This window comes from Meleagris gallopavo, chromosome 1 (genome assembly GCF_905368555.1).
Source record: "Meleagris gallopavo chromosome 1, MGAL_WU_HG_1.1, whole genome shotgun sequence".
In the NCBI taxonomy this organism is placed as follows: Eukaryota; Metazoa; Chordata; class Aves; order Galliformes; family Phasianidae; genus Meleagris; species Meleagris gallopavo.
The window spans coordinates 37,115,506-37,140,782 of record NC_139404.1 but is presented as its reverse complement, the minus strand read 5'-3'; the positions used below and the strand labels follow the sequence as shown (position 1 = coordinate 37,140,782).

At 39.2% G+C, this 25,277-nt stretch overlaps 1 protein-coding gene across 5 annotated transcripts in view; it reads left to right on the top strand.

The window, feature by feature from the left end:
• The window catches only part of KCNC2 (potassium voltage-gated channel subfamily C member 2), a 94,220-nt gene extending 77,506 nt beyond the window's left edge, over positions 1-16,714 (top strand). The window contains exons 3-6 of one of the 5 annotated variants that reach the window (XM_085221418.1): positions 6,195-7,125; positions 9,535-9,702; positions 14,461-14,555; positions 15,599-16,713. In XM_085221418.1, the coding sequence (XP_085077544.1) occupies positions 6,195-7,125; positions 9,535-9,702; positions 14,461-14,522 (1,161 nt within the window). In that variant the 3' untranslated portion in view covers positions 14,523-14,555; positions 15,599-16,713. Of the gene's footprint in view, positions 1-6,194; positions 7,126-9,534; positions 9,703-13,609 lie in introns of all 5 variants that reach the window. The other 4 variants (XM_085221406.1, XM_085221414.1, XM_085221428.1 and 1 more) reach the window with 4 other exon arrangements.
• Positions 16,715-25,277: the final 8,563 nt, after the last annotated feature.

Genomic DNA, 25,277 nt, shown 5'->3' with positions numbered 1-25,277 from the left:
GATGAGAGGCATTCATAACCTTTTTATTTGTGCTCCAGCTGGTAGTGAGACAGCTTCTTTGTAAGATTTCAATAAATGGGGAAAGAACGAGCAAGCAAAGGCACGTTTGTGTTCCCACTACTACCTACAGATGGTAGCCAGTCTTAACTGTAAGTACTCCCGTACTATAAATCTACTCGTAGCATATTATTGTCTATCTTATAGACTGTTCTTACTCAGTATAACAATAGAAATACATTGATACATAGATTTTTTTCATTGAAATGTGACTCTGTATAGAACTGTAGCAGCAGAATGTTAACTGTTAAATTGAATGCCAAGTAAGAAGGGAGTACAAATTAGGAAGAACTGTGCTAGGGATTTGAAAACAGGAGACAGCATTCACAGAATAAAACCCGAAATGTTGGCAAGAACTCTACCAACCACGGTGTGATGTTGGTTGAGAAATTATTCTCAGTGAGGAGTTTCTCAGGGAGGTTTGTGCTGTTAAATCTTTATGCTTATATATAAAAACATTTTAATGCTGGTACTGTAACCCATTGCCCTAAAAAGGATAAGTTGTAGATTTTTACAGACAGCAGCCTTCTCTCAGTGCCTACTGCTTTATGTGTCAAGTTTTTGTTTTTGCCTTGAAGATTTATTTAAAATGCTTTGTCTGTATACATTCTTTAATCTGTGGAGAATGACAATATGAGAGATTACAAGTGATGATGCAAAATGATATTTTATTTGCCTTGAGTTTATATTTTAAATAGCACTTGCTTGGTAAGTAGCTTCTTTGTAGTAGCTATATGGTTTCTTACTTGGTAGTAGACCCAGATGTAATGAACTGGAAATACATCACAGCATAAAAGTGTTTGGGATTTTTCCTTAGCTATCTACCTATTTGTCTGTCTATCTATCTATCTGTTTATTCATTTGAGAGTAATAGTAATTTTCCAAGGGGATCTTGTAACTACAGAGAAATAGCACCTTTGAGGAATAAAGAGGTGAATACAGTGATGATCTCTTTGCTTAGGTGTTGGAATAACCTCTATCTGTGATGAGGTTTGTGTAGACTGAGCCTTAGTGCTTAAATTTTGCTCCTTAGAACATTAAACCATACAAGGAAGTAAGGTCATCACGAGAGTTCGTTCTGAAATCACATTATGATTTTAGCAGTCTTCTGACACCCAGATGAATTTAAATAGAGGAAAAAAATCAATTGTGTTAAGAACAGAAATAAGAACAATCTGTCCAATCTAAATCTAGAGACAACTCTCTTTAAAGCTGGAAGTTATATCTAATACTGTGATTTCATTCCAATCCTAATTACTGCTCATTGGAGTGAAGCGTATCATGTACTTTATGAATACAGTTTCTTTTTCTGCTTGTATAATATCCGTAGCTGAGTCACAGTTTCCTTGAACGTCCAAATTACCCAAATTTACTGGAATCTTTATGTTGTTTTTTTTTTTTCAAGACTGGTTTTATATGACTGAACTTCTATAATACTTGATTAAAAAGGTCAGTGCTGCACATCACTGATTGGCATCTGTGACATTGAACCTGTTTGACTGGGACCCACTTCTATAGCCCTAGAAGGATTCAGAAAGGAGCTGAAGATTTGAGTTCCTGAAAAAGAGGCTAATGGAGAATGTGATGAATACATGGAAAATGAACAATTATTTTCTCTCTTGGGCTCTTGAAGAAAAAAAAAAAAAACAACAAAAAAACAGTAAATGTCAGATTATAAATTTTTAAGATGGGAATGATAAATTTTGATATAACTAGTTATAACTGCCTTATTCGAGGGTTATTTTTAATCAAGACGTAGCACTGATCAATTAGTCTTAAAAGTACAGATGAAGAAAAATTGTAAAATACAGCCTTGCAGTTAATATATCTGATTAAATTGTTGCAGTTACTGAAATTGGATGCGTTTAATACATAGATTACTTCTATGGCCCGAGGATCAGAAGGAAAAATAAACCTAATGAATTATTTTTTCAAATAAACCATATTATTTTCTGAAATATAAAGTGTAGAGGCTTAACCAATTGGCATCACTGGAAATAATGATTGTATCACCCAAGCATTTTTTTTATTAATATTTTCATTTTTCTTCAAAATGAATGTGATACTAAGAAAAAAAACCTGCTTCTCGTTTGGGTATTTTCTTATCTAACAGAAAGGTTGCTCTGATTTCAGAGTTTTGTTTAGCATGAAAGTGCTGGTAGGGAGGAGAAGAACTGTCTGTGGAAAATCCCCCATGCTTTTTATGTTCAGAAAAAGTTAAGATTTGTTTACTGAACTCTTTATCTTTTGTAGAGAAAGCACGATTTTGGTTCCAGTAGAGGGCGGGTATTCAAAACTGGTTTCTTCAAAAAATGAAATGCAAACTCTTGTCCTTGCTTGTCTTCCTATGTATTTTTAGTTCATAATTTTTAGTTTTTAGTTCATAGTATGTTTAGTTCTTGCTGTTTGGCATTTTTTAGAAAGAATCTGAACCATGGTGGAGTCTTTTTCTGAAATACAGCCCCAACATAGATGTTAATTATTTACCTGCTTCTAGATGTAGGGCCTTGCCAAATGCACATTTAATCCCTATTATAACCGAGTTCTTGGTAAATTTGAATTTGGTTAGCCTGAATGTAATTTTTTGTTCTTTCCAGACAAAAAACATTCATAGCTGCCTGCAGTCACCAAAATGTTGCCGCTGAAAGAGCTTGTCCAGTATTTTATCTATTAAAAATCCCACTCAAATTGCAAACTACAGCACTGACATAACTTAAGTAATACTCAAATTCCACACATTTGTTTGTTTGTATCCTGCTTCTGTGTAGAAAGATGCTGGAGGATGCTGAAGTAGCATCCCAAGGGTGATTCTTAACCCACCACTGGCTTAGAGTCTGATATTTTCTGTCCCTGTTAAGGAGAGCCTTTGCAAAGATCTTCTGAGATTAATTCATTTAGGCTATATAAATCTGGTTGTATTTGCTGACTCTAGCTGTTTCACAGAAACTGTATGGGTGTGGAGGTGTGTGTTGGTGTGTGTGCTAGTGTGCTGGTGCCTTGGTATAAGGTGAGGAAGAAATGAGCTATGAATGTGTAGAAATTTTGTAGTTTGAGCAGAAAAACGTCATTGGTAAAAATTGGCCAGACAGTATAAGATTGCTTGCCTAGCATGTGCCTAGAAGCTCAGACTGGATGATAAGTGGTCATTTCAGTCCCTGAGTCAGTCCTTTTTGAAAGAGAACAGATTTAGAGTGTTTGTAATTGGGAGGCTTGGTATAATCACTGTTTCATTGATTGAGGAAAGTAAGCCATAACCAAGCTGCTAGTCTCTATTATAGATGTATTAAGTATGTGAGTTTTGGATAGATATATCTTGTCACTCTGAATATAATATGCTTAACCAGACCTGCATTGCAAGTTTAAATTTGTTTTCTAGAATCAAAGCAGTTCTGTCTACCAGCTGTAGAGACAGCTTCTGTTGTCTAACTAACATTCTCTGTTAGGAAAATGGAGCTACTCAATATTAGACCAGCCCGAAGGAGTTCCTTTAGTGCATGCTGGTAAACCTGTGGGCTAATACTACATTCAGTGATTGATCACCTGAAGTACACAAAATCAGTTTTACCACAGTACTGCATTCTGGATTAAAGAGACAGAATGGAGGCGTATTTGCTTATGGCTGCATTCTGTCTCCACTATTATGTGTATATGTATTTCGAATGGGATTTGAGATTGAATTGTAATGTGTGGTAACATACCATTTTGTTGTGTTGCTTTCCTGATATCACATGATGGTACACTTTCAGGATGCTAGATTTGTAAGGAAGCTCAGAGGGTGAGATATATTTTTAAACCTGTTTAGGCATCATTTTGTCTCTTTGGGTCCTTACCACTTTTGAAAATATTCAGGTCTTCAGTAAGGTGTTTTTTTTCCCCAAGTAATAATACTGGACATAAAACATCTGTTAATTGGAAAATAAACAGTGACTCAGAGAAGAAGCATTTAAATACACTGCTTATTCAAGTACCATACCTACTTGTGGAGCACTAACATGGTGGTAAAGAGCTGACATTAAAAAGATAGCCTTTGTAGCAGTGGAGCAACTGCCCTGGAAACACATTTTCATTCAGTGCATTTTACTAAGTGTAACTAAGATTTATCTCACCTTCCAGCTGTTTTTCTGTGAGATCCTGTGCTGGAAGTTCCGTTTGCTTCAATGACTGGATGACTTGACTGTGATAACTGAGTTGAACATCAGCAATGCATTTTTTTAAGTCCTTAACAATCCATGTTATATAACTGCATTTGATGTTTATGTGCCACTACCAGAACTGAATTTCTGCTTCCTTATTTGTTCAACTTATCCTGGATTTGCAATTTTGATAACAAGAGATAGGTCGAGCACTGATAAGGCACTGCCATGACAGTGAGAGAGACTGTTTTTGTATAAAAGTGTTGTGTATGCTGCACTCCCCATTAAATACTGCTAAGGGCCTTTTGAGGGAATGGAACAAGATACAGTTCAGGGCTGCTGCTCAAGATCTTAGTATGAGAATCTGATGTCAACACAAGTGTCATCCAGCTCTTCTGATCTACTTGCTTGTCTATGTTACAAGGATCATTTTACTGCTGGATGATCCCCAAGTACTTAACTAGGTCATTAGTCTTAATAGCTTAGATAAATTAATAGCTGTCTTTCCTTCCTCAGAGAAGCAAGATAATAAATATATCAGTAGAGGGCTGGAAGGGTGTCTAACGCATTGCATTTTGCATTTTGGATTTTTCAGACTTTCTGTTTAGGTGCAATTGTAATGCTCAAGTCTGTGCCCAAATGCTGAGACTTTGAATGTTCCTGAATGTTTCCCATTAAATGGTTGTGTGTATTCCTGAAAATGGGTAAAATATGTATTCTTCTAAATTTGATTTCAGAAATGATAAATTAGAGGGCTGAGTAGTTGTCAACCTCATGGAATTTAGTAAGAGTCAGTGCTGCACTGGGATTAGGCAACTCTATATCTAAGTACAGACTTGGGGATGAGAGACTGGAAAGCAGCCCTGCAGAAAGGGATCTGGAGGTTCTGGTTGATATCAAGTTGAACATGATCCAGAAGTGTACTCTGCAGCCAAAGAGCCAACTGTACTCTAGGGTGCACCAGGCCCAGTGCTGCCAGCTGAGTGAGGGAAGGGGTTGTCCTGCTTTATTCTGAGCTATGTGGCCTCATCTCAAGCAGTTTGTGTGCCACAGTATCAGAAGGACATAAAATTATTTGAGTGTCCAAAGGAGGGTGAAGGGTCTGGAGGGCAAGACGAGTGGCTGAGGTCCCAGCTCAGCGCAGAGCAGAGGAGCTGAGGGGAGGCATGATGGCGGCTGCAGCGCCTCACAGGGAGCGGAGGGGCAGCGCTGAGCTCTGCTCTGTGTGACAGTGACAGGGCCCGAGGGAATGGCATGGAGCTGTGTCGGGAGAGGGGCAGCTGAGAGTTGGGGATAGGATCTGCACCAGAGGGTGACGGGCACAGAACGGGCTGCCCAGGGCCATGGGCCTGGCCCCAGTTGCTGGAGTTCAAGATGCATTTGGGCAACACCCTCAGATACAGGGTTTGATTTTGGATGGTCCCGTGTTGCACCGGGAGTTGGACTCAGTGATCCTTGTGGATCCCATCCAACTCGTGGTATTCTATGATTCCATGAATCTACAATTCTCTGACTATCCTGTGGTTGTGGATCATTGAAATCCAAAAGAAGCCTACCTTTTGAATGTGTTCCTAAGACATTCTAAGGTGTTTGTCACACTAGATACGAACTCCTGAGCCATAATCTCAAAACTGGTAGAGTCAGCCCAGTTTTCCCCTTTTCTTCAACAGCCTTAAATATTGCTGCAGCTGGTATGTATGGGGGCTCTTGAGAAGAGGCCTTGATAGGCTTAGCATGGATTTGAGATTTTTTTTTTTTAACTACTTTTTGGAAGAGTTGCACCATGTTATTATAGTGTCCATCACAAAGACATCTCTTGCAGCCAGACTCCTAGGAGAGAGCTGTCTGCCACTCCTCTGTCCTGGATGCTAAGTTTTGTATATTTGAAGTTGTGAATCACTTGGGTATGAACCAGTAAAAGATTGATAATGAGCACTGATCTGTTATTATTATTGTGAAAAGCTGTGTTGTTTTGATATCTCTTTTTCCTCCTTTTTCTTTCAGTTCATCGCCTTTGCCTCCTTATTCTTCATCCTAGTTTCAATCACAACCTTTTGCCTGGAAACGCATGAGGCTTTCAATACTATTATAAATAAAACTGAGCATGTTGTCAATGGAACAGAAACTGTACCACAGTATGAAATTGAGACAGATCCAGCCCTAACCTATGTGGAAGGAGTCTGTGTAGTATGGTTTACATTTGAATTTTTAGTGCGTGTTATTTTTTCCCCGAACAAACTTGAATTCATCAAAAACCTCTTGAATATCATTGACTTTGTGGCCATCCTGCCCTTTTACTTAGAAGTGGGCCTGAGCGGGCTCTCCTCCAAAGCTGCTAAGGATGTACTTGGTTTCCTCAGGGTAGTAAGGTTTGTGAGGATCCTGCGAATCTTCAAGCTCACACGGCACTTTGTGGGCCTCAGGGTGCTGGGCCACACTCTGAGAGCCAGCACCAATGAATTTTTGCTGCTGATAATATTCTTGGCACTTGGTGTTTTGATATTTGCCACCATGATCTACTACGCAGAGCGTGTGGGAGCTCAGCCCAATGATCCATCAGCAAGCGAGCACACGCAGTTCAAAAATATCCCCATTGGCTTCTGGTGGGCTGTAGTCACCATGACCACCCTGGGATACGGGGACATGTATCCACGGACTTGGTCAGGTATGCTGGTGGGAGCCCTGTGTGCGTTAGCAGGGGTGCTCACCATAGCCATGCCTGTGCCTGTGATTGTTAACAACTTTGGGATGTACTACTCCCTGGCCATGGCAAAGCAGAAACTGCCGAGGAAGAGGAAGAAGCACATCCCTCCTGCTCCTCAAGCTAGCTCTCCCACCTTCTGCAAGACAGACTTGAACATGGCCTGCAATAGCACACAAGGGGACATCTGCCTGGGCAAGGACAACCAGTTGATGGAGCACAACAGATCATCAGGTAGGACCCCACTGGAGATGCATGTCCTCTGAGAACGCTTTATAGACCAGTATGTTTGGTAGGGGTCAGAAAGCAGCCAGTCTTTCTGCCAGGAGAAGACGTAGCTCCCACCCTTCTCCCCTCCAGTGTTTGCGTGTGTCAGTCTCATAGAGGACAAAATAGTTATAGTGACATTCTCAAACCTCTATGTAGCTGGTCTATACAGTTTTGCTTGCTCTGTTGAGAATGCTTTCCTGCTGATGATATCAACCTTTTCTTTTGCCTGTTGTTTGTTGTGTTATATGGATGTTTCTTGTTTTTCTGCATGACTGTGACTATTTGAGCAGCCACTGTGTCCCACTCTGTTGGACTCCATGGTGTTTTGCCTCAGTGTTTGTCTCTTGTGTCAGCTTTGCCTGTGCCACATCGTGGCCTGTTAAGCAAGATCCTACAAAGAAGCAGTCATTTAAAAGGAGCAGGTGCTTTACATCAAAAGCCCAGCACTCAAAGGAGATAAAGAGAAATTCTCTCTCTAGTTTTCTTTCTATTTGGCATTCTGCTTCCCTGGCTAGAAAAAAAAATCTTTCATCTGTGTTAGATGAGACATTGCACGACATTTACTATTAATTGGATGATAACAGTAAAACTGATGTTGAGTTTTTCAAGAAAAATGAAAATGGCAGTCCCTGACAACATCCATGTTATTAGTGTTGGTTTTCATAATTTTTAATACCTTACTTCTCAGAGTTTCATGAAAGAGGATGCTTTGTGCTAATTGCTTTGAAAATGGATCAAATGACAGCCTCTGCCCCTCTGAGCCACTGCCCCATATTCTATATTTCTTCCAATTAAAGAGGATTTTTTTTTCTCTCAGTATAATTAAAACATTATTTTTAATAGCAGGGATTTTTGTTTGTTTGTTTCTTTCTTGAATGCATTCTTTCTTAAACAAAATGCAATCTGATTACAAAGCTTACATGCCAGTCGTTAGGTACCTGTTGGAAAGCTGATGATTGCTAATATGAGAGAAAAACAAAACAAAACAGTACATGACTAGTCTCATTCAGTAACTGAAGTTTATTTTTTCTAAAGTAGAGTCTGGAAAATCAGTTTCTGAACAATATCTTTCTTGGTTCTGTTGCTTTGTTGCTGAATAGCATTTATCTTCAAAGAAACTCAGTTTCAGTCTCTGAGTGAGTGTTCACAAAGTTAACACAGCTTTTTGAACATCCTAAATATATTTAGGAGGATGGAAACCTTTGAAAGGACTTACATTGAGGGTGAAATATAGTTAGTTTTACAGTGCTTTGACTGATACACACTTTCAGACAACATCTTTAAAGTAATAATGATAATGGCTTTTTCATGCCATCAGGTCCTGCCAAAGGTATTCCAGAATGGAGGAGGCTCAATGTGATCAGAGCAAAGAGACACTTTTGTGTATCTGCAGCTTTATTTACAAGGTGGTGTAATCATTGAAGTTAGATCAAAAACAGATATGCAAAAAAGAAGTAATTTTAAAATGTTAACTTTTTAGCAGTGCCAGCACTCACACTATATGTTCCGACTTTTTTTTCTGGTAGAAAATGCTGTTAAAGTAATTAGGAATCTTGTGCAAAAAATTTAGGCTGAATATAGCCAGTGGCATTAAAAGTTCACAAAAGCACATGCTCAGATTTAAATGCAAAGGTAAAGCAGAAGCCAAAATCATGCCATTACCTGTTATGTGCTGTACTAGCAGAGATTTATTTATTGAAGTGTGGCCTGAATCCGAATCAGTATTTTTTTAAATAGTCCTTTGGGAGACGCAAATCAGGAGAGGTAAGAGTTTCAGTGTTTGACAAAATAAACCACACAGACAACATTTAATGTTGGGTACTTAAAGTGACAAGCTGTGCAAACATTATAGCAAGTACAGAAATGAAAACTAAGTGTGCATAGTGAAACAGGCTTTAGTGTCAAATATTGATAATTGAACCCTTCTGGGGGAGGGGTTATCTTTACAAAATGCTAAGTAACATATTCTAAGTAAAAATGACTAACATGACCTCTTATTTAATAAAAAGGATATAAAAAATAGTAAATGCATCTTTTAAATATCTGAAACTGACTATTTACAGTCTTTAACAGGCAACTAACTGAGCCTTGTTTTGCTTCTTTCTTATATCATAGTCTAGTGGAAGCTTATGTGAGACTTAAAAGAAAAACAGGAAAGTCAAAAGATAATTTACTCTTGAATTAAAAAAAAAAACAAAACAACTTTTTGCCATTTTGTATTGATTACTGGTGAACTGCAATGTTGTTTTCTAATGATTTACCTTATAACTACTTTTTGAGTGATGGGAATATCTGGCGTTCTACATAAGCTCTTTGTGATGTCTCATTTCCTCATTCATTCTTGTCTGTAAATGGGCATGGTGCTTTAACCAGTGTTATCAGGTGAAGACAGTGCAGGAAGTGAGCAGCCACTCTCACCTGGTGAAAGGCTCCCTCCCATCAGACGCTCTAGTACCAGAGACAAAAACAGAAGAGGGGGAACATGTTTCCTACTGACAACAGGGGATTACACGTGTGCTACTGATGGAGGGATCAGGAAAGGTATGGACTTCTTTCATTAGATCATAAAGATCACTCAGCAATGTGCGTGTGAAAAGCAAACTTAGAGTAAAATGATGTGCACAATGCTCTTAGAGGGAAGACTGTACCACAGTGTATCTTTTTTTCTTTATTCCTAGTCATTCTTTTCCTGCTTTTCTTTTACAAAATCATTTCCTTTAGTCTTCATGAAAAGTGCTTGATGTTGGACCTTCATTTCACTTGTGTCTTCATTTGTCTGTTACTTTTTATGGACAAGTCTGCAATTCAGACTTTACTCATTCCACTACTCGTCACTTGATACCATTTGTCACTTTGAAAGACAAATTAATTATTTAGTAACTTTGATCCACACTTAATAACTTAGTAAAAATTATAGCTGAATAAATTATATTTAAAAAAATTGAAATACCAGAAGTCAATAACATTTTTATTTCTGAACGCAACAAAGCGTATCAATGAGATGCTATTTAGATTTATTTCAAAGAAAAATTTGAATTTATAGTGCCACAAAACATTCCCTCTTTGTAATATGCTACCTAATGCTGAATGGTGACTGCCTCCCCCAACCAGAATTCAACTATAGTAAACTGCTCTTGATCTTGCAAGGTGCTGCTGTCTTACAAGTTGTTCAACCTCTTCAAGCCTAATTGCTCCCTGTTCCACAGGTTTGGGTTTCCCTGGTGGAGCTGTAATAACCTTTTGGCATTATGAATCAGCCATGATGTGGCCACCCAATCAGGCCACAGTTGGGCATAACCCAGGGCATAACCCCAAAATCAGCAATGCCAGTGGTAGTCTTGCTTTTCCTTAAAAGAGAATTTCTTTTTTTTTTTTTCCCTGTTAATCTGTAGCAATCTTCAAAGTTTACAATTTTTCTGTTCTGTTGGTTTTTTGGACAGGTTTTTTTGTTTGTTTGTTTGCTTGTTTTTGTTTTTGTTTTTGTTTTTACTGGCTGTGTCTACTGTAAATGTAGCTGACCAAGCCAGCAGCAGATCCTAAAGCAATTCTCTTGGTTATTCTGCAAATGCTCTTTATGTTTCAAAAGCTCAGTAGGTTTAGCTTGTGAAAGCAGATATGTAACCAGAAATTGATGTGTATGGTGTTTGTAAAGGCTATCTCTGTGCACCTACATTTTACATATTCCTGTAAATAATGTTTAGATTAAATGGAGCTTTTTCGTTTTTTTGCACATGGATTTAGGACTCTTGTCTACTGAGTGTATGTCTTGCACTGTCGCTTGGCAACTAGGATTATTTGCAATATCTTTAAGAGTAAGTCTCCAGTCTCTTGAGGAGGTCAGAAGCACCTGAATAACGCAGATTAGATTGCCATGGCATCTTGCAAGACAAGGTTCTTGACTTCTTTTAGAAATGACAGAATAAACATTTGAGTGTTGTTCACTTGGTGGTAACTGTTAATTAGAGCAGATAAAAAAATAATGGGAGAAGTTACTAATTAACTAGTAATGACATATTCATGTGACAATAAAACAGCATATTTTGTATGAGGAATGCATGAACATTTTCATTTCAAAATCTAGATTCAAGAGAAAAGTCATTGTTTTATAGTTTGCACTGGAAAAACAGGGCTTGAGTTCAGAACTGACATTTTCCCAATGAGAAATGTGCTTTTTGACTGACTCTAATGATAACCTTAAACTAGGTTGAAATGTTTTAGCCACTGGCTTTGAAATTTATTGTAGACAGAGTGGGGAAGCTAGCTGATGAGCAGAAAATATTTTAAAGTAGCATACTTGATGTGTAAGTTAAATTCAAGAATTTAAGAATTCAAGTCTACTAGTTTTTCATTTAATTTTTTTCCCTTTCTTTCTTTTGGTATATCCTTTCTTTTTGGTTGCTTCCTTGATTGGTACTTGGTTTTGTTCAGTGATCATTTGTTCTGAGCTTTTCTGCCTTGGTACCTTATCTTCATTTCTCAGACTATACTGATTCAGAGCTGATCCAAACCCCACTGAACTATCTGGACATCACTGATTTTTGGTTTATGCCTCTATCTCTACTCATCTTGTATTTCTGGTTTTCATTTTTTAGAAGTCCTTGTTTTCTTTGTCATCTTTACTATCTTCCTCTGTCAGTTCTTTGCTTTTATCATTAGAAAAGTAGCAGAAAAAATATTAAATAATAATAAAAAGGTTTCCCAGTTTCTGTGTGAAAAAGTTAACTAATTCCTTTTATTTTTTTTTTATTTTTATCTTTTTGTAAAGCATTAAGTTTACACAGGAGGTTAAACATATACATAAGCAGTGTGCATCCCTTCTGTTCCCCTTTCAAACACAATTTTCTCAAATCTGGGTAAATACTGACAGAAAATCAGAAGCAGGAAACTGGATTTTAAATGTATCAGCAGTCTGTGAAGCATCACAGTTCAGCCTGCCCTTGCAATCTGGAGAGAACACTGCACAATAGTTTAGCAGACATGAAAGCTGTACGTGTGTTTTAAGTACAGGTTTACAGCATGCAATTTTCAGTATTTAACAAATATAATAATTGTTATTATTATATATGTTTTCGTCTCTCAGTTACTCAGGACCTGTATGAACACAAACAGAATTACAGTGCTTCCCAAAAAATATCTCGTTCTGGAGAGAACCTCAAGTGTGATTTTTTTTTTTTTTTCCTGAAGAACATTATTGCTTATGGTGTATCATCTGGAACCAGAAACTGTTTCAATTAGAAAACACTGTTGCCCTGCCATGATGTTTAGATAGATGTGTTGTCACTGACACTCAATACATTCTCTGAGAAAAAGTCTCAGTATTTCAGAGCAGGCAATTTACTTAAGCATCTTCACATGGCACATGGCATTATACTTTTTGAGGAAGTTAGGTAGCACCAACTGAAATCAATGGACTTCTCCTGCTTGCAGTGATGCATGTATCTGTGCCCTTTAGGAGTAGCATCCCATCCAGTTTGATCTTCGTGTCATTCTCCTAGCTGATATCTCTCTCTAGACCAATCTGCTGATCCTTTCCTTCATAAGTAGAATTATTCAGATGCTCTTGCAAATACTTAATTATGAAGATTGTGAGGCAGAGAGCGCGTAGCACTGCTTTTCAAGCATAGCCTCTAGGAGGTGAAACCACGGTGTGCAGCTAAAAGTAGGTAGCATGGCATGAACAGAAATGTCTGCAAGTGCAGTGTTCTCTCCAAATTGTGAAGCATTATGTGATTTCCTCATTTAATGACTAATTCTTTACTGTTTGCTTATGCAGATTAATATCAATTATTTCATCTCAGTCAGCTGGAGAAGCAATACAAATTTGGTGATTTAAATTGGCCAGTCAGGAAGAGTTTGAAAATATGTCAAACTCTGCTATCATGTTATAATTTAATAGTAGACACAAAGTCGTAAGTTTAACATTTGTGCAGATGGAGCTTCTTTCCATAGTATCATTCAGTACTCTGCAGAAATTACAAACATTGATGCAATTTTATCTTTTCTTTTTTTAATTTCATTTTTTAAAGAAAAATATTTCTTTATTAGGAATTGATTTTAACAGAGGTTTTATCATTCTAATAGCTTTTATGGTCTATCTTAATGGGATTATGCTTAGTCACATAATTCACCCGAAAACCCTGTTGTGATCTTTAATCTTACACTCTGCACAACCCTGTTGAAGCCAACAGAGTGGCACAGAGTGGAAGAACAGGCCAGACCTCTGACGTGGTTCTGTGTTTAATTTCCTGGGAAAGAATAGCTGCAGTATTTCATAAATTGTTTTATTCATTAATGTCTTTTGACAGTACTGCGTCTAAGTATTGAGTTCTTTCGCAGGCAAATTCCCCGAGTCCCAGATAGCTCCTTGGATTACATGACATTGTATTGTTTGTCTTTGTCTATTTTTTTGGCTGAATTCAACTGATGTCTGTGCATTTTCTCATACAAGGCTACGAAAAATCTCGAAGCTTAAACAACATAGCTGGCTTGACAGGCAATGCTCTGCGACTGTCTCCAGTAACATCACCCTACAGCTCACCTTGTCCTCTAAGGCGTTCTCGGTCTCCCATCCCTTCTATCTTGTAAACCAGATGGCATCAACCGGCTACATAATATTAATTCAAATACTGTTTACCAAATATTGGACGTAAATGTAGCTTAAACCATAGGCTCCAGAAATATGGTATAACTCCTGCATGATATAACTGTCATTAGTTATAGAAATGCCACCTGGGTAGCTGAAGAATTTTATCTTGGCTTTTGAAGATTATCTAAGGTAGCGCTCCTTCTTTCATCTACTATATTGTCCTACTTTCCTGTGGCAATAAAAGGGCAGTTAGTGGATGCCATTGGACAGTATATACAATAAATAAGCAGTTTTTCAGGGAGATTTACTTAAAATAATGTGCTTCCAACTAATTATCCGTCACTCCATTGAACCTCCATTTCTTGTGACTCTAATCCATTCTGAAGATGTCTGGAATTGTGTCTTGGTTGCACACAGTGTGACTTGGGTCTGCTCATTTGCATGGACCATCCTGTCCCCATCACCCGACAAGCCGTGTTGCCGATTGCGGAGACCACAGAGGGCTCTGGATGTGTGTTCTTGCATTGTAACATCCTGCTGAAATGAAAGCACTGATAAACTGGTCTGCATGTGGGATTGTTTTTCTTTGTTTAACCTTTTCCTTTAGTTTTTAATGATCTACTTGTTTATAAATTGTTTTATTTTGTGATTAACTTACTTGGTACTGGATTACTGTATCAGAGTTCTGAATGTCTCCGGTTGTTTGCACACAGATAACTGCAAAGAGGTTGTCATTACTGGTTACACGCAAGCAGAAGCCAGATCTCTTTCTTAATGGCTTGGGGAAGGCACAAAACATGCAAGAAAGGTAAACGCCATCCAGACTTGCAATGTTAAGCTAGCAAGTGCTGCTTGGTACTGTAGTCATTTCTCTACTCCAGGGTTCTTCAACATTTTCAGAGACTGAGTACCAAGTAAAATTGAGAAGATTACTGGGGGCTTTTTTTTGTACCACTGTAAGAGAGTCATAGTTCTCAAGTGGGTTTTTTTTGACCAGACTAATACCTCTGGCTCATGCGCTTTGAAAAATTCTTCAATGTTTTTTGAGGTGCTTTGTCCTGTGTGTTGTTTGTCTGTCTGTTTTGCGACCTGTCTAATGTATTCTCCATCTGTCTCCATAAAGCACAGAGATACTCTTAAAATGCCCCCTTCTTTTAAGGCTAACTAAGGACATTTTTCTCCTTTTCTCTCTCCTTTTTTTTTTTTTTCATATGTGTATAGATACATAAATATATTTTTCAAGTGCAAGTTAATATTATATAGACTAACTCAGAGTGAGCACTCTCATGGTTTTTAGAGTGAGATTTAGTAACAACTTTACAATGCTGACCAGTTGCCTATTGCATCAGTCCTCCTCCTAGCAACCAGCATTCCTTACAGTTCTGAAACTGTATCTGCTCTAGTGGCTTTTTCATTCAATATTAATCTTGTGTTTATGCAACGGGACAAATGCAATAGCACATTTGATGTTCTGGGCTGGTGAGGAACAATTATCCTAAAATACAGAATTTTAGAATTACGTAGGGGAGACTGTAGCTACCAAAATCACAAGAGATCCTTGAGATTGTTGAATAATCCCTGACTGTCATGTTTTATTTTTTGTTAGGCCAAGAAGTAAAAAGTATTGTTAACCATGTAACATGTTCTTCTGTATATAGCCTACCCCAACAGCATGACCTGCATGACAAAATTCTTGTACAATAATATATTTATCAGAGCATACATTTCTGATATTTAGAGATGTACACTGATTTAGTTTTGGTAAAATATTGTCAATAGAGAGATAATTGCAAACAGCTTTTAGCAAAGGAATTAATATAATATTTGGTGCTGCTGTTATATTAACTACAGTGTTGTACAGAATTTATCATGGATTTTTGACTGCTGAAAAAGGGACAATGGAATTTAGCCATACCAAGGACTGTACTGGAAAGAGACTGCTGCTGCTGAATGGGCCCTGATAAACAGCTCACGCCTTGAGGAGGTCACTGAGGCTTTACATGAGAAGTAGAGCTTGTTAAAGAAGATTAAAGACTGCTCATAATTACTGCTGCCAGAGGAGGGGGTGATTAGTCACTGTTGATGAGTCAGCTGTAAATAAAATGTGTGTGCATGGAATATCAGTTTTTATCTATATCAAGGAAAGCTGAATTAAAGTCATCATTGCTAAGGCTCCATGCAAAGACCCACACCCCTATGTGTATTATTCCTGGTTCCTGCAGTAAGTTGTGCTGTGGATCATACAAAGACACACACTTAATAATGATAGTGATGTAAACTACATCTGTCTTGATTTCTGTCATAACAATGGTATTATTTGCAAAGGTCACAAATATGATCAGAGTAGGTTTGCATAAGTTCTTGCTTTCTCAGTTTGCCATAAGCTATATTTGTATGAATTCTAGTGTACATGCTAAGTCCTAACTTTGCTTTTCACTTTAATAAGTGAAATGTGACTGCAGACAAACATCACCAACTTTGTTCACAGCACACAGTCTTCTTTCATTGTTACCTCAGACTATAAGTATTATGAGAAATAAAATTCTGGCAGCAAGAGTATTTTTTTTTTTCTTTTTAATTTAAAATGTTTCAAACCCAACATCAATAAATATAAAATGTATTAAAATTATATCTTAAAAATGTATATTTTACATAAAAGAGATATTCTTTGATCAGCTACTTTCTGTGATTTTTGTGGTAAATGGATCTAGTCTATTCTATGTTTATGAGGCTTTGTAGTGCTACGATGTGGTAATTATGTTCTCTCCACCCTATTCAGTGAGAAATTCTCCAGAATCTGTTTTGTCACCCTGGTGTCCCAATTGTAGGGACCTGTCCCAGTTGTGAAACTCTGTATTGTGGAACTTCTGTGAACATGTCAAGGTGCATGCACAATCCTGGTGGAAACCAGTGGCAATGTAATACCTGAATTGGAGAATAAAAGGCAAAAAACCTGGGGAGGAACTTGGAACATATCATCTGAAGTGGCTCATGCGCTTTCTTTAGCTATATCTGTCCCTTGCCTGCCACTGGCCATCCCAATTCTCAGAGAGTTTCCTGGGGCACATGAGGTTTAATCCAAAGACTAGCATGAGCTGGCTTCTAAACCAATTTAAAATCAACCTTCCTGATAATGACCTCGCGCCTTCTTTGGACATTGTAATCGGTCTAGGTATTATCGATCTCAAAACAGTTTTATTGCAACCTGGTGTGAAGTGAAACTAAAAAAGTGATAAATGATTACTAAAAGCTTCTAATCAAATCCATATTTGAGGCAGTCCATGAATAGAGAAGCAGAAAATCAGAGAAGGATGAAGGTGTTAGTACACCTGCACACATGATCTGAGAGGCTGTTACTTCAGTATTTTGAATGGGGTGTCAGAACATAAGGAAGATTCCGGAAAGCAAGCTCAAAAATTGTTCAAGTTTGGGAAAATGTGTTTTAGTGATACGCCACCAAACCTCGAAGTGCTGAGTTGGCCCAAAGGTTAAAGGTTGTCTAGCTACTCTGTTCTATAAGCAGTACCTACATGAAGAAGATGTGCAGTGGTCAACCAGGACAAGGTTCGCAGCCAGCTCCAGTTGAGCAGGTTCGGTATCTGTCCCAATTACCCCAAAAGAGAAGTGATTGCAATTGTCTCTCCTCAGTGCTACATGGAGACAGAGAGAAGCCCCAGATGAGATGCAGACCAGGCTGTGCATTGCTTTGACCAAGACAGTAAAAAACACTAATGGCCAGAGGGTGTTTGACATCTGCTGCCCCTGGAGGGTAGGAATGGACCTCCACCAACACAGGACCTTGAGTCCAGAATATTATGGTTGCAGCCACTTATCTGCACCCATAGAAACAAGCCTGTGTTTAGATGTTTTCTTTTAAAACTCACCAGCAGGACAAGGGGTTGATGAGTCCATTAACAATTCATGTGTCTATGGACTATAACTCAAATCTGACTTTTCTAAGAAGAGAAGTTTGCTTAATGACCATCACACAAAGACCAGCCTTCTTCTGGTCTCCATCCACCTCTGGGCCCAAAAAGAGCATTTCTATGGGTGATGCACCATCAAGTCTTACTTTGTTCAGATGGAGGGAGGCTTTGAACCTTCGCTTCCATCTTCAGGGTACTGCAGTACTTCCATCTCAGATACTACGTAAAGGATGGGCAGCACATTTCCATCCGTTCCTTCTCTTGGGCATACTTTAGGATAGGTGGGTCAATACAATGATCTTTTGTGGAGGGAGGCTCACTCTGCCAGCTTGGTGTGCAGATCTACACAGGTGCCCAGGGACCATAAGCCCTGCAGCAGAACTGCGCTTGGAGGAAGGACTCTTGGGTCAAGCAGGAAGATACTGTGTGAAAGCAGGTACCTGATGGATCATTAACCACTGAGGGGTGGCTGTGGGAGTTTATGGGCATGAAGAGTCCGAATGTTATTTAAGCCTTTTATAAATAAAACTTGAAGATTAAAAGTCAAAACTGGATACACATAAACTGGAAATAAGGTCAGAAACAATGCATCCATTAAAGCAATTTACTAAGGGCTGTTGTTTGTTTGCCTTTTAAAGTTGTAACCTTCTTGTGTCAAAAATGTCCATCTTTTTGAAAGATAAACTAGTGCAACAACAGGATTGATGCAGAGATCAAAATCTGATATATTGCAGAGATGAGCAGATTATGAGCCCTTTGGACCTTGAACAGAGTTACTGTTCTTATGAGGCCCTATTCAGCATTGAGAAAACTTTGCTGGCCTGTCTAATTTGAGATGCTCTGTTAAAAGACCATCTCAAACTGGCACTGGAATTGCTAAGAAACTTGCAGCTAATGACAATTAAAAGCTGCTGTGCGTTGGCAGCTTTTTCATGTGTGAAAAAAGTTATCATTTCTAAATATTTTCTTAGAAAATGTCTGGTTTAAATTAAAACTTCCAAAGGAGAAAGAATTGTAAGGAAACCTCTGTTCTGACTGAAAACCTGAGGGGGACTGATCTGACACGGTGAACTTGCCCACGTATTTTATGTGAAGATATGAAATTAAAAAGTTGTGAATGAATTAATCTATATGAAAGAGAAGGGTGTTTTATCATCAGAATAAATCATGCAGAAGTCAGATTAAGGAAATTGGAATGGAAAACTGCTAGTAGAAAGAGAAAATGAGTACATTAATATGCTGTATTACAAGCAGTGCCTTGAACGATTTCATAATAGACCCTTTGAATACTAACCGAGTGAGAAGAAATTGCAAAAAGCAAAGGTTTCTATCAAGTCAAAATGATCAGAAATATTAATATTTTTATAAGACATTATTTTCCCCTTTGTTATGCTTATTATTTATTTAATTAATAAAGAGGCAAGTTATTTTAAGAAAGGTGATTTCTAAGCAGATAAATGGTTTGTGAACAAATATTGAGATCTTGATGTATATGTCCTCATGCTAGGGACTAAACTGCTGTGCCAGTACCAGCATTTCTCTCCTCTTTAACTGGATATCCTTAACACTGAAATTATGGAGATGTCCGATTCCTGGCCCCAAATAGGTGGGTATGAAACGCTTTGGCTCCATGGTAAGGAAATCCATGCTTATTGGCTACCTGGCACTAGTGTGCATGCCAGCTTTCCATGTGAAAGCACCCCAGTGCAGAAGCACCTCAAACTATGATCTATCTATGACTTCTTATTACCTGCTGGCAAGAAATGTGCGCTTTCCCTGCTGCCTCATCACTTCCTCCCCAGAAGTTACCTTTCTGTTGCATTTTTTTCTCACGAGCATGTTGATGAACAGCTGACAGATTTCAGATTTGTGCTTTGACAGCTTCACATTCCCAGATGGCAATATTCTAGCAGATTTGGAAAAAAAGAAAAGGAGATGGACACTTTTTGAAAATTTGAAACTGAAACGTAATATATTTCATTTAACATCTCTGTTATCTGCAGGTGGAAGTCTGGAGATCAGTTTAAAATGAAGACTACAGGCAGACTATCCTGAAAATTGGAAGAGGAGTTCATTTTATCCTCCACACCTGCTTTGAGCATTACTGTATGGTGCTATTATATGAAGCTCTTTGCTTTCTCCCCAAACAGGATTTGGGCATAAGCTGCTAGGGCAAGACAGAGAGTACTGTTTTTATGATAGATGTTCTTGCTACAGAATGTCTGTGACCCCTATAGGACTGTAAACATGAATTGCAATATGAAGAAAGGTATTGTTTAGGAAATACTGAGGCTGTAGTAGATGGTTGTAATCCATTTTTGACTAGCAGATTGGTACAGGCAACCTTTCTTCAAAGCATAGAAAGCAGACGATTTCCTGTCAGGCTCCTCAGAGCAGCATTAGACCTGCATAAAATAATGAAAGTGGAAAGTAGTCTTGACCTTAAGACTACTCATTTGCAAAAGCGGCAAGATTAAGCTTATTTAGGAATCTTGGTCTTTGTAGTGAAATACTGCAAAACTCCATCAATAGGAAAAATAATAAACCATAGCCACGTTATCCTATTAGACTGGTTCTAAATATAGAATGGATTTTCAGTTTCTTACATGTATTTCCTTGCTTTGTGACTAAATTCACAACTTGGGTTTTATGAAAATTGTATTTGCTACACAATTATTGTTGGTACCATGTTTCACATTCTGAAGGCCTTAGAATTATCTCATTGTTTGCCAGTAGTTTTTTTGTATTTTGCCAGCATGAAATTCACATTTCTTCTGAAGAGCAGCATTAGAGGAGAGGATAAAGGAGGCACTGATGGACAGTTTTCTTGATGGGTTGTGTAATCTGCTGCATGTAACTACATCTACACAGAAATAAATATACACAGTCAGTATCTCATCACTGACTTTTTATGTTCTGGAACCTCCCCTTCTCAATCTTGGTTGGAAATCACAGCAACAGAATTTAGTTACTGCTGTTTATAACCTCAATATCACCCTTGGTAAACCTGCTTTAACAATACAGAGCCTAACACCACATTTGAGCTCAGAGGAAAATTCACAAACTTGGTGGATTTATCTATAATTAAGAATTAATTAAGAATTAAGAATTACAGGCATAATCTGAGCAAGTTCCCATAGTGAAACAGCCTCACTGAAAGGAATGGCAAAACTGTCCTTAGCTTACTCAAGAGAAACTAGGTTTTGGTAAGCAATTTGTCTATATCTGGATATTTTCAGAACATTTATCATCAGTATCTTAGCTTTGAAACATATTTCAGCTGACGTGATAATGATGAATATTGCCTGTGATTTTTTGCAGTGGTCACAATTTCTGCAGCCATAAATACACTCAGCCTCAGCTTTCATCTGTGCCCTGCTCCCCTTTCTCCATCCTCCACTGCCTACTGTGGCTGCAGCAGAGTGGCTCAGGCCAGTGCCCAGGGCTCTGCACTGCATTTGAGAGGTCTGAACCTTGTCATGGTGCAGGACAGAGGAAATGGGGATTATCACCCCTACACCCAGCTCACTTGCATGCAGCAGCACTCACGTGTGCCTAGTGCATATTGCACACATCTGAAGTATCTGGTTCAGGATGGGACAACCTGATCTCTGTGAACGTCTACTGACTTCCCCCCAATACCAAAAAAAAAAAAAAAAAGTAGGAAGTAGAATCACAGAACCATAGAATATCTTGAGTTGGAAGGGACCCATAAGGATCATCCAGACCAACTCCTTGCTCTGCACAATACCACCCAAAATCAAACCATTTGTGTGAGAGCATTTGTGTGAATGCACCTTGAACTCCGGCACCTCGGTGCCATGCCCACTGCCTGGGCAGCCCATCCCATGCCCACCGCCCTCTTGTACAGACCCTGTCCCCAACCCCCAGCTGCCCCTCCCCTGACACAGCTCCATGCCGTTCCCTTGGGCCCTGTCATTGTCACACAGAGCAGAGCACAGCGCTGCCCCTCCGCTCCCTGCGAGGAGCTGCAGCCACCATCAGGCCTCCCCTCAGCTCCTCTGCTCTGTGCTGAGCTGGGACTTCAGCCACTCCTCGTCTTGCCCTTCGGACACTTCACCATCTCCATAGCCCCCCTTTGGACAATGCACTCCAATAGTTTTATGTCCTTCTGATACTGTGGCCCCCAGACTGCAAGCAGTGCTCAAGGTGAGGCCACATATGTCAGAGCGCAGTGGGACAACCCCTTTCCTCATCTGGTTGACAGTGCTGGCACCCTAGGGGTCTGCAGGGCTACATCCAGGTGCAGGATCTGACAAATCTGACATTTGCTGTTGTTAAATGTCTTGTGAATGGTGATTTCCCACACCTCCAGTGCATCAGGGTCTCTGCAAGGCCTCGCTGCACTGCAGGGAGTCAACAGCTCCTCCAATTTAGTATCATCTCCAAACTCACTAAGTATATCCTCAAGTCCTGTATCCAAGTTGTTTAGGAAAATATTGAAGAGATATCTCTAAAAGGGAGCCCTGTGGAACCCCGCATTGTCTGGCCAACAGGCTGATGTAACTGTAGTAGCTGAAGCTGGGCAATTAACCGGAAGACATCAAATCTCTGTGTGGTGAGTTGCAGCCCCAGAATTCGTCTAGATGAGGGTATCGAGGGAATTGAAGTCACATCAATTAAAGTTCTGCATTCAATGTGCCTGAATTAAATATCTTTTAATGCCCCAAAGGAGGCTTTCACTCATGTAAGAGCATCTGAAAAATTAGGGCATTCCTAAATAATAACATTGTTCTCTCATATCTGCATCAACTGCCATAAAAGAACTCGATGGATGTGACTAAAACTGTTTTAAGTATTTTAAATTCTTTACGGAATTGATCACTGTTGATGCTATGAGCCTCGTGTTACTCTTGCTGTCACATTTGCATCTTTATCACTTACCTTATGACTGTTGCTGGAGAAAATCCTAATGCATAGGTACAAAAAAAAAAGTGGCTGTGTGGGTGAGCCACCTCTGGAAGGAAGAGGGCGGAAGAGAATTAAAATTGTTTGGGTGAATTTCTTTCTTATTCTTCTCTCATTCTGAAAAAGTGTCATTACTTCCTCTCTTTCATATTTTGTGAGTTCTAGCAGTGAAGTAAGGATGTGATTCCCTGGATCCTGCAGGATGTGCATCACCTTCTACCTGCTTCCATCCCTGCAGAGGCATTGTGCCGCTGCTCCACCACCTGCCCTTCTCTGTGTTTTACCCATAAGACACCAAGGCTGCTTCATAGTAATTTCCACTTGCCCTAGACAGAACCCCTATTTGCTACTCTTCTTAGAAGAGGAAGACTGTGCATCAGAGCCTGTTCAGGAGGCATGGGGTCGACATGTTCTCTGTCTGCCAAGGTTTCTTCTCTTTTCTTGATGCAAGAAATAAATCCCTGGCTGGAACTGGCCTGCTGTGTGAGCTTCAGACAGACTTCAGAAATACTTTCTGGAAAATCATTTATCTGTTCGAAAAGCTTTAAGCAGAGTTCAGGTTTGTTACTTGCTTTTTATCCTTCTCCAGTCTCTCAATCCTACTATGTAGATTATTCCACCTATGTTTAATTTTGCATGTATCATTACTTCTCTCTACCTTCTGCAGCTTCCCTAGCTTCAGCTCAGTCCATCCTGTATTCAAGATTCATCCAGGTGCCTCCTTTGCCTCCCACCTCATTACAGTGCAGCTGTGCTGTGCATGAGAACTGCTGGGAGGGCTCAGTGGGGGAAAAGATAAATGAATTTGAATCCTAACCGCAAGCATAGAGAAGTACTTGATTGAGTTTCCTTGTAAAGATGACTAAAACTTGCTGGAGTTGCCACCCTTGCATCAAGCAGTTGGATCCAACCCAGCGTGGAATGAATTTGCAGCCTTGTGCAGCTCCTTTTCTGTGGCCACCACAGTAGGGAACATCAAATTTTGGAACAACAAAGTATTGCCTAAAAGCACCCCAGCTGTGAATGAGGAACAATTTGCAACTGGAATACAGCCAGTGCCAGGGACACTGTGGAGGCCCATGACAAAAAATGATGGAAAAGATTGCTTAGAAACCAAATTTATAAATTAGATTTTCCAACCACATATTCACTGGACTATTGATTTGCCAATCAATATAACAGTACTGAGCACTCTGATTGGAGTGCTGAATATATCATAATTTATCAAAAATAATGGCAAATACTGACATGATTCTTTCTGCCTTTGTTTAAGGCTTTACTGTGATACTGAATTTCCTTCAGACCTGAAAATAAATACAATGAAAATAAGTGCCTCATCTAAATAAATGTCAGAGAATAAACATCTCCCAAGAGTAACTATAAGAATTTACTTTAGGAAACATTTTTATATGCTAGTCTTAGATGAAAGTCATTCTTTAAGTTTTCTTCATAGTCCTCACTACCCTTCAAATACAGCCCAATTTTAGATTTCTACTGCCCATGTTAGTGGGGAGCCTGTTTCACTTATCTGTATTTGCATCTCTAGGCAGTAAATGGTCAGATTTTAATTCATTTCTGTGTCCATTGGAAAGCACTAAGTAAAGCTCAGGGAGAGGCACAACCTCTGCCTGTGCATCCTTAGGCAGCTGGACAGGCTTCCCCCCCTTGTGTTATGTGCTTTCTCCAAGTTTTCTGGTGAGCCTGAAAGTGCTTCTAGGGATGTGTTGTATGTGACTGGCAAGCAAACAGAGCAGGGATATACGGGGTAGCACCAGATTAATGGTCTGTAGCTTGCATCTGGTCCTTGTTGTGATTTTTGGGCTGGCTTCGCCTCAGTGGGGCTGCTGCTACCATGTCCAGGGGAAAGGAGCGGGCTAGGACTGCATCCATCTGCCTCCCCATAATGGTTTCAGCATGTAGAGCTGAGAAGTACCAGCATCTGTCCAAAGCCAGCACCAGGATTTAATTCCCTTTCTCCCTAAAAAGCCCATCCAAGCTCACTATATAGTGCAGACAACCTCCAGGACACAGCTCTGGAGTTACATCTGCATAACCAGCATCCTCTGGGGGCCTGGATCTGATATTGTGGGATAGGGTAAATTTTCTTCATTGTTGCTGCTATGATGCTGTGTTTTGAATTTAGGAGAACAATGATGTTGATAACTCATATTTGCAGGCAGATACCTGGTTTGGTGGTGCTGTGCATAGTAAGTACAACAGCATCTGTGCAATCCCTAATAGAAGTTCTAGCAAGTCATACAGTATGTGCTGCTTGCCTGAGAAGCAGCCACTGAAGCAGGGTTTCTCTCTCCTCATATCTGGAGAAATTATTTAGCATGTTTTCCTTAGCACACAAGCTTCTTGCAACAGAGCTGTATAGTGGGCACTGAATGTGTCAGAGCCCTCTTGCTATAAATTTACATCATCATAAAAATATTTGACTAATTCTACATCTCAGTGTTTTATCAAGTCACATATGCTGCTTGTTTTAAACTGTAGATGGAATAGTGTGGCACAAGGAGTCTGCATTCTGCCCTAAATCTCTCAGCAGGAGTTTTCCTCTGGCAGCTCAGCTGTTAAGTGCTAAATGGCATGGAATACTTTTTTTGGAGATTGAAAGGAGTTCAGGTCACCGTGAAGGCTGGCACCATGTGCATTTTGTCAGTGCAACCAGT